We start from the raw sequence: 9,570 nt of genomic DNA, 5'->3' as shown, positions 1-9,570 counted from the left end.
CACACACACACACACACACACACAAGATGCTACTAAAATATTTGATGAATACTTTCTTTTTTCTTTAATAGATAAAGCTTACTATTTAACAATTTCTTGAAATGTTTTATCGTATCTCTATCTTTTTCATCTTATTATTGATTTTAGTAACATCCTGAATAATTAATTTAAAATTTTACAAGATTTCATTACCAGAAACAAACGTTTGCTGCTTTGGCAGAAATGCGTGCCACCATCTTCTATTCGAATTCGTAAATTGATTGTAAGACAAATCTTTGGAATAACAACATGAACATCCTTTGCAAGGATTTGTATATTTCATTAATGCATTGCATTTCCAAGTCAAGTTCGATTTGTAACCATTGAACACATAGGCCGCATATCTGTTTATATTAAAATACAGAAAACATAAGACAAAGGCACAAGAAGTCTCATCAAAGAAATTAAGAGATTTACTTGCGTAAGGAACCCCAATACCAATATTTATCAACGTGTGCATGTGTATCGCTCCAAGCTCCCCATTTTATGCCTCCAACAGCATAAATTGGCTTTATGGGATTTTCAGGATCGTTCTTAAAATAAAAATTTCTATTTTAATGCAATTTGATCTACGTCAAACAAATGAAGTGTGATAAAAAAGGTACATACAGTCAATGATTTGATCTCAATGACATCTATCGATTTGAGATTATTCTTAATAATTGCCATTGTTGCATCAATCATGTGATGTACGTCAATTAAATCTTTATACCCTCGATAAAATATGCTCGCGATTGTATTTGTGTTTCCCAGTGGCAAAACGCCAATAGGACATTGTTTGGCTGAATGAAGATTGTGCTCATACTTCCTCATCAAGCCAGTTATAACATCTGATAAAGTACCATCTCCTCCTGCTACAATAATCGCATCGGTAGGTGTTTCCAAATTCGTTATTGTATTACGTGCATGGCTTCCTGATTGTGTGTCAATGACAGTTACAGAAATACCAGCCAAGTGTAATAGAGGCTCGCAGTACTTCTGAAATAATTTCTTAGCCTTTCTGAAAAGAGAAAACAAAGTCAGCAAAGAATGAACAACATTTCATAATATCGAAGTTCTCACAACTACCTTTTTTTAGCAGCTGGATTTAAAATAACAGTCACATGACGAGGCCTAATGTTTGTAGAACACGAAACATCTCCATACTGAACTACTTTTTCACAACACTGACGCATTAATTGCTCCGTACTAGATACATAATAACACAAATACATAATATAATAAAATTTAATGATATAAAGTCTTAACATTATATTTAAAGTTTATGTATATAAAAAAGATGTATCTGTTAAAAAAAAATCTATATTTATAGTTGTGAATAAATATATTCACAGTATCATACAGCATTACAATGAGTGATTTCCATTTAATGACACAAATTGACATACAAAAATTAGTTTATTTTTCTTGGCATTCAGTGAATAACAAAGATAAAACGATATTTGTGTCAACTTGTGTCACCAAATGAAAAGTCCTCAATGCGTGCATGTAAATTTAAAGAAGAGTTTGAGGTTATGTTCCTCATGATTACTACTCACTCGTATGCTTGTTTACCGTATGATATTCCATACGAAAAGGCCGCGGCTCCTACCACAGATTTCTTCCAGTTATTACGTATCGTCTTCAGTAGAGTTAACACCTTAGCCATCGTCAATTAAAATCTTAAAACCATTTGGAGTCTAACCACTTTCTGCCGTTCTCTGTTATTCGAATCCACGCGATTCGATTCGTCTTTATCTCCCTTACCTCGCGATTTGTTCTAATTCTCTACAAGTTTATTGATTTCTGAATTTCATGTTATATAATTTATTAATTTCATATTACTTTCATTCTATATAAAATGTAGAATAGAAAAATTACGTCGCTCTCACCGCATCGCAAATATTTTTGAATTTACAGATAAACCAACAGAATAACATATAGGGACTTGGAATTTCTGTTTCTGTTTTCCATTAAAAAAAACCTAGCGCAATATACTGATATTCTTCATTAAATGCAAAATAATTTACATATTTTCATTGTTAATAAATAATTTAACCCTTTTAATTACATATTTTTTTGATGCATCGGTAATCTCAAAAAGATTTAAATATTTATTGATTATAAGTACGATATTAACGTTGAAAATATCGTAAAATGATTTGCACTCAATTGTATCAAGTGCTGCATTTTCCGAGTGGAAAATGCAGCACTTGATGCAACTCTACTAGGGAATTAATTCCGCCGAGAGCAATACTGCAGCTAGAGATATTTCTTATTTCTCATTCTGCCACGAACGGGGCACTCGTTTTCCTTTTCAATAACCAAGATGTCTAAAAGAGGTGAGTTTGTTTTCGAGCAATTAAAATCCGGGAAAATCGATGCCGGGGCGATTCATCGGTCTCGAGCGAAAATACGGGAAGACGAAAGCACGTTTCGTGCGTGCGACAGGACGAAACGTTATTTCGTTAACGATGTATTCACGAAAATAAAAGAATGGTCTTTCTAATGCCGCTGTCTTAATGCATCATTTGTTGTTTCTCAAGGACGTGGTGGATCGGCTGGAGCCAAGTTCAGGATATCCTTGGGTCTACCAGTCGGTGCAGTTATCAATTGCGCCGATAACACTGGTGAGTCTGAGAAATAGCTTTTGCATGATATTTAACCTCAAAGGGCCTCGACTGCACGCCTCACGAGCAAGAGAAGCACATGGTTGACCGTCATTTGCGATTATCAAATATTTTTACGACTATTTTGTGTTGTTGATTAATTTTGATTGCTGCAGCTTTATTGTACACCCAACTGTTAAAAGAATAAGGATACTAATAAAAAATGTAACTCATAATTTATGGCTGTGTTTAACAGAGAAAATTGATCAGTGACATGATTGTTTCAATATGATTAATTTTTGCGTACTTATAATTAGAAGCAGCAAATAATTGAAGACAAGAACCAATCATATTAAAGAATTACTAAACACTGATCAGTTTTTTTCTGCTGAATGCAACCAGTACTATTTTTTGTAAGCATCAATGAAAAGTATTGTAATTGTAAAGTTGTATCTTTTATTTAGTGTTATTTCTATAATAGTTTTTTTCTCTTGAACATTTTTTAACACTGTAATAGAAGCAAATATTTACAAAGTTACACGATAATTAAATATGGATTAAGAGAAAGAATTAATTATGTAAATATCGAGTCATGTAAATAAGTTAAAATTGTTTGCAGTATACGATACATGTTTTGTATACATAATGTACCATAACTAATTTCTGTTTTCATCAATGTAAATTAACTTTAATCTTGTTTCAATTTAATATAGTAGAGATCTTCGTCTTTAGGATTGGTCAAAATTGGAAGTTTCGAATAATATAATATTCTTGGTTCATGAATTTAATTAATTTCAAATGTGACTGCGTGCCAAAACGTTCAGACATTAAAACACAATATTATTTTAGCCAGGATCCTGGCTGAAGTAATATTTTTTGCAATAAGTTTCTTATTTGAAATAAAGGAGGGATTATATATATTCGCGATTGTCTGAATGTTTTCGAAATCAATCGCGATTATCAGCATCTCAGATTGATTGTGTTTTAATGTTCAAACATTTTTTTTTATGGAAGTGGGTATTAGTCATAATTTTTAACTCTAGCAGATATATTCATTTATTAATTTTTATTCTGCTGATGATACATTTCTCTGTAACAATGCTATTATTTTTAGGTGCCAAGAACCTGTATGTCATCGCAGTGCAAGGAATTAAGGGCCGGTTGAACCGCCTGCCAGCAGCGGGATCTGGCGATATGATTGTTGCCACCGTGAAGAAGGGAAAGCCTGAACTTAGGAAAAAGGGTAAATTAAGTCTGTTATGTACAATGCAGGTTTTCCTGTTGGATTGCTTGTATTTTTGAAAATTACTAAAATTTTTGTATTCTGTGGTCTGTTCAGATATCCAGGTATCATGTTATCCTTGTTTAACATTCGGTAAACAACAAGGATAAAATGACACCTGGGTGGCACTCAGGTAAGAATCTGAACACAGCCCTGTGTGATATTATTTTAGCAATTTACTAAAACGCAAATAATTCAGTAGGAAAACAAGCACATACTGTAGACTTTACTCTCTTGTTATCTTCCGTTCTTTTTTCTCTAGAAAAAAAGTCTTTCGAGGAATTTTGAATAAATATGTGTATCATTGCAGTGATGCCCGCGGTGGTCATACGGCAACGGAAACCATTTCGAAGGAAGGATGGGACGTTTATATATTTCGAGGACAATGCTGGTGTGATTGTTAACAACAAGGGTGAAATGAAAGGATCAGCTATTACGGGACCTGTTGCGAAGGAATGCGCAGATTTGTGGCCAAGAATTGCATCTAATGCCAGCAGTATCGCGTAATTCATATCCTGTATAAATTACTGTCCTTTACAATAAATCCAAAAATAAGTAGTACTCTTTTGAATTCATTGTTTGTTGTGAACGAGTATGTGTCCAAAATTTGTATCAAAATTCCTATTAAAAAGAAAACCTTTTGAAATTTCAGGATAAATTAGAGTTTCTTCACCTTATTATTTTACTTCATTTTGAAGTACACAATTGATCATCTGGGCCCCTATTCTTGAAAAGAAACTTATGCGAAAGTCTTATACTATATCTGTTTCATCAGTTTCATTTTGACTCTTTATAAAATGGGAAAAACCATATTTAACAAGATGAAGAGAAGATGAGTATCCCGATGCGACTCATCTGTATAACATTTACACGGTCACCCTTGATCGGGTTAATAACATTTATAGTTAAAAACTAACCAATCAATCATTCCATTCTTCAGAGAAATAGTTATTATCGGTCAGTTTTATAACTAGAAATGTTATTAAACCCGTGTAAACGTAAGTCGCGGTTGATTCACGCTCACACGCTTAAAAATCACTTTATCCTTGTTGTTTGTCAAATGTTAAACAAAGATAATGATGCTCATGAGCGTTGTCAGCATGAATCGGACCACGGCTATAGTCTGTATCTCGTATGAGCTTGTCGAGACGTTCGAATGTTTTCCACTCAGATCAACATTTCAGACAAATTTTGCTTATAGCAATCTACCTATTTCAGGCAAATTTTGACTTCAGATTCGTAATGAGCGACCCATAAAACCTACTTGATCCCATTTTACAGTCCCAGAATTAATTTTTTAATTTTTTGTCTGCCATATTGGATCCGCCATTTTGAATTTTGAAAATCTGAGGTCAGATTCGTAATCAACGATCCCGAAAACCCCCGAGTATCCAATTTCGTCCTAAGTTCGTCAAGTAACTTTTTACTTCCAACATGAATTTTTTCTGAAAAATACACTATTTTTTACACTATAAGGTTTAAAAATCTATTGTGGAGTATGTGTTGTCGCACGCAAAATTTCTGTAACAGTAAGGGACTCCGCACAATAAAAGGAACAGAGAATAGAGAATAAGAATTTCAACTTATCAGAAATCATGTATTGTGGAATATACAGTTTCTGATAGGTTGAAATTCTTATTCTCTGTTCTCTGTTCCTTTTATTGTGCGGAGTCCCTTTATGCATTCGTAGTGTTAGACTGTGTTCCAAAATTTGCTGCCAGTGCTGAAAATGTATAATATACGTGACGTAAACTGTAGATTTTCTCCGCTGGCAGTGAATATTGGAACATGGCTCTAGAGAATTTTTCACATCGACCAATCGGCGGTCTCCTCGCTGACAATGAATCCCATTGGCACAACTGATTGGTAATGTCTTAGTTTTCTTTTTGCTTTTCGCTTGCTCTTTTAACGCGATAAGATCAACTAATAAAATCGAGAAAAACGCCTGTTCTTTGTTGCTGCAATGGATTGCATCAAAATTTATTATCTGGCTTTCATTAAACGTTAATTATATATATAAATATATTTATTTATATTTATGTATATATATTAATTTAACTCAGGTACAAAGAACAGATTTAAATTCCCGCCACTATGGGTGCGTTCCGAATTCCGCATATGCATCAGTTGTCCTTGTTGTTCACCAAATAATAAAAAAGGATAAAATGATACATCATGCGCTTCATGCATAACTCGGAACGCACCTTATATTCGTTATGTCAGTAGCTATTGCAGCCTCGGTCGGGGTGTCGAAGATTACGAGTTGTGCATTTACCTTACCGTGTGTGCATCGTATTGTGATCGTAGTAACGCCGTGATTGGAAATCTTTGTGTGTGGTCATACCGCGTTTCGTCAGTGAAAGTCTCGAGGTGAGTATCCCGGTGACGGGGCAATTGATCCTGGTTTATCCGCGGTTCGTGTCTTGTTCTTCATTCGAACGACCCACGTCTTGTTCGTATCATCAAGAAGACTCAACGTCTCTTGGTGAAACTCTGTACATACATAGCCGTGTCGATATACGTGTTGCATTGCGTATGTCGCTGGCCATTTTAGCAAATAATTCTGTTAAAAAGAAGGGGCAGAAAAAAAGGGGATCGGAATGCGAATGGCGAATTTATGTAATGCGGGATCTAATCGGTATTCCATCGTTGCGCGATTAATATCCATAACTTGAGACATGCAACCTTTTTTTTGACGTCTCTTCTGCGTTAACACGGGGTTGTGGACGACGATCGTGCTAAATCAGTGACGATGTTGTGCTAGCTGTGTCTACAACTTCGACACAACTTGCGATTCTCTGCAATGATTTATATTGTAGACTTACATCAGGATTTTTCTTGTTAATCTATTTTTTTTTTAATTCAGTTTTATCTTTAAAAAGTTATGATAACGAAAATGTTTTATCTTTCTGAAATGTCGAAATGGTGAATTTCTCGAGAGATAAACAAGCTATTTTGAATTTTGTTTTGACTTTTTAAAGCTATGACGACAAGAATGTTTTGGCTCTTTGAAAAGTCACAGTGACATAAAGCTTTTTAAAAAAAGATCTTGATATTTGTTTGTCGAGTTTGAAATAATTGTTACTTTTGTATTTAATACCAAATACTTTGTGATTTATAGGCCTAAATTTATTGATAAATTTTATTTCTATGCATGCTTTTATTTCTATATAAATTCTATATATTATGTGTAATATGGACTATATGTATATTAATTATTCAATAATGTCGGTATGCATTCTGAATACAGACCTTAATGTTTTGGATGCTATGAAGTTGTTCATTTAATTAAAAGAAAAAAGTTTTTGATAGATGTTGATAGATTTCAGGTAGATAAGAAGAATCTTTTTTCATGATTTTTTAAAAATAATTTACTCAAATGTATATGCATACTTAAAATATACTTATTATATGTAAAGTATACATATATACATAAATTAATATTTTATATATATATATCCTTTATATGTAATGAGTATAGCTTGTAATATGTAAAGAGATTTCTCATTATTTATTATACAAATTTTTATAATCATCACTTTTTAGATAAACGTTGGACATGTTGCAACTGCAGATTGTGCATCTTTGAAGGGATGATTGCTGACATTCTGAATAAACAAAAGGAATACATCTAAATCTTGAAAATGGACTCCGAAAATAACATATATGATGTCAACAAGGATTCTGTCGAATCTAGGAAGGTGCAATCAAATTCATTAGAAGATTCAAGCATCTCAACGAATGTAGACAGTTCTAGTGTTACATCCGATAACAGTGTACCTTCAAAAGACGCTAGTCATATAGTCGGATTTGATAATAATCTTGCTTGTGGATCTATGCAAAATGAACAAGCAAACGAGCCTATGGAACTTTCTACAGACGACGAAATTAAAATAATAACTGATAATTGCGACAAAACTAAAAATGTGATAAAAGAAATCTTATATGCTACCAATTTTAATTCAGTTGATTTATCAGAAGCGACTACTTCGCAAGACAATAGTCCGTCTTCTTCTTATACTAACGAAGCAAATGCATTATACACAGATCAGAATAAAGTCAAAAGAAGTATCTCTAAAGGTCAGGTACATGCCGGTAGTGGCACGTCGATAGAAAAATCAGATGATAGCTCAGACGAAGATTCTAGTAAGCGGCAGAAATTAAATAAGAGTGCATGTAACACCAGTACTGGAAACGTAAATGACGATACAGTGACGTTTCAAAGGAACAAATCAAAAGTAAAACAGCGAAATTATCGTAAGAGACGAAATATAACAAGCGATAATGATGATAGTTCTAGTAATACCTTGTCTAATGAAGTAACAAGAGAAGCTCCCATTCCTGATGCAGATGAAGGTAATTGTTTTCTTATATATAAAATTTTGAATAATGATTTATGTATATTTATTAATCATAATTTTGTGATATCTATAATTACGTTTAAAAAGTCTCGTTGAATGATACATATGATCATAAAAATATATTAATAATAATGTTAAGTAATTATATTTGATAATACTAATAATTACATATAAATTATCTACATGGAAATAATTTTAGGAAATGTTGCATCTGCCAGTACTAAAAATGATTCGGCTCAAAATGAAACATCAAATAGAAGTTTAGAAACTCATAGAGCAGGATCAGAAACACCCAATGACGAATCTGATCGATATAAAGACGAAAGAGGTATTTATATTTTTTTAATGTACCACTTGTTTGGTAAGATGTAAAATTTTAAATTATGAACAGCCGATTCGAATGAATGGAGAGCTAATGAAGATGAATGGGATGAAGAAGAGGAAGATGAGGATGAGGACGAAGAAATACCTCATTGCCTAAAAATAGAGAAACCACCTCCTAATTGGCGTATTGTACCGGAAGTGATAAATCGGCAAATAGGTAGCAATCCGTTATTCCAAAGAAGGTTCTATGGTTCTTTACATGCAGTAGAGCGACTTGAGCTTATGTATAATCTTAACGAACATCAGGTAAATTATTCACCTTGTAAACGCTACGCATTGAGCTATATGATGTTTTATAGAATCATTAGGTAGACTATTTTTTAATGCTTATTTAGTGGTATATATTAACATTTGATTATTTATAGGGTTGCGTAAATGCCTTAAATTTCAATCAAAAAGGAAATTTATTAGCCAGTGCCTCTGATGATTTAGCAGTTGTTATTTGGGATTGGGCTGTAGGAAAAAAACGTCACTGGTTTATGAGTGGCCATACAAGTAATATGTTTCAAGTATGTACTTATATATACTTATAGTTAAAGTATTGCGATTGGAGTATTTTATCAATTATAAAGGTTTATTATTATTAATTATATCTACATAATTATATATTTATCTTCTTTATTTTTTTAATTTAATCTTTTAGGCTAAGTGGTTGCCGTTAGATATGGAGTATCTTATGGTCACTTGTGCTAGAGACGGTCAGGTACGTTTGCTGGATCTTGAACACGACACATCGAAGAAATTGGCAGCACATCGTGGACCATCGCACAAATTGGCTGTGCATCCTGAAACACCACATGTAGTCTTTTCTGCTGGAGAAGACGCAAGAGTATTTTCCATAGACATTCGGGAGAGCAAACCAAACAAGTAAGTTATTAAACAAATTAAAAAATTTAAATATATGTTTATTTTTTTA

At 33.1% G+C, this 9,570-nt stretch overlaps 3 protein-coding genes across 4 annotated transcripts in view; 2 read left to right on the top strand and 1 right to left on the bottom strand.

The window, feature by feature from the left end:
- LOC108747366 (acylglycerol kinase, mitochondrial) overlaps positions 1 to 1,931 on the bottom strand; it is a 2,697-nt gene extending 766 nt beyond the window's left edge. The window contains exons 1-5 of the mRNA XM_018484787.1: positions 1,578 to 1,931; positions 1,108 to 1,227; positions 649 to 1,039; positions 457 to 572; positions 185 to 383 (exon numbers count right to left, since the gene is read on the bottom strand). Coding sequence (XP_018340289.1) covers positions 185 to 383; positions 457 to 572; positions 649 to 1,039; positions 1,108 to 1,227; positions 1,578 to 1,687 — 936 coding nt within the window. The 5' untranslated portion in view covers positions 1,688 to 1,931. The remainder of the gene's footprint in view (positions 1 to 184; positions 384 to 456; positions 573 to 648; positions 1,040 to 1,107; positions 1,228 to 1,577) is intronic.
- A 376-nt stretch (positions 1,932 to 2,307) lies between these two features.
- On the top strand, positions 2,308 to 4,470 carry LOC108747363 (60S ribosomal protein L23). Its single transcript, XM_018484783.1, has 4 exons — positions 2,308 to 2,360; positions 2,565 to 2,648; positions 3,742 to 3,870; positions 4,220 to 4,470. The coding sequence occupies exons 1-4, from the start codon at positions 2,348 to 2,350 to the stop codon at positions 4,414 to 4,416; spliced, it is 423 nt and encodes a 140-aa protein (XP_018340285.1). The 5' UTR covers positions 2,308 to 2,347; the 3' UTR covers positions 4,417 to 4,470.
- Positions 4,471 to 6,137: 1,667 nt separating this feature from the next.
- LOC108747443 (DDB1- and CUL4-associated factor 8-like) overlaps positions 6,138 to 9,570 on the top strand; it is a 5,664-nt gene continuing 2,231 nt past the window's right edge. For both annotated transcript variants that reach the window (XM_018484902.1, XM_018484901.1), the window contains exons 1-6: positions 6,138 to 6,279; positions 7,456 to 8,265; positions 8,470 to 8,598; positions 8,662 to 8,900; positions 9,020 to 9,163; positions 9,298 to 9,521. In XM_018484902.1, the coding sequence (XP_018340404.1) occupies positions 7,554 to 8,265; positions 8,470 to 8,598; positions 8,662 to 8,900; positions 9,020 to 9,163; positions 9,298 to 9,521 (1,448 nt within the window). In that variant the 5' untranslated portion in view covers positions 6,138 to 6,279; positions 7,456 to 7,553. The remainder of the gene's footprint in view (positions 6,280 to 7,455; positions 8,266 to 8,469; positions 8,599 to 8,661; positions 8,901 to 9,019; positions 9,164 to 9,297; positions 9,522 to 9,570) is intronic.

The sequence above is a fragment of the Trachymyrmex septentrionalis genome, unplaced genomic scaffold, assembly GCF_001594115.1.
Source record: "Trachymyrmex septentrionalis isolate Tsep2-gDNA-1 unplaced genomic scaffold, Tsep1.0 scaffold2, whole genome shotgun sequence".
Classification (NCBI taxonomy): Eukaryota; Metazoa; Arthropoda; class Insecta; order Hymenoptera; family Formicidae; genus Trachymyrmex; species Trachymyrmex septentrionalis.
Note: the sequence above shows the minus strand (reverse complement) of the source record. Positions and strands in the feature narration are given on the sequence as shown.

Excerpts from the sequence above, each read along its gene's own strand:
- LOC108747363 (XM_018484783.1), top strand. Across the intron at positions 2,649-3,741 it reads CAATTGCGCCGATAACACTG|GTGCCAAGAACCTGTATGTC; the intron begins GTGAGTCTGAGA and ends TATTATTTTTAG. Across the intron at positions 3,871-4,219 it reads GCCTGAACTTAGGAAAAAGG|TGATGCCCGCGGTGGTCATA; the intron begins GTAAATTAAGTC and ends GTATCATTGCAG.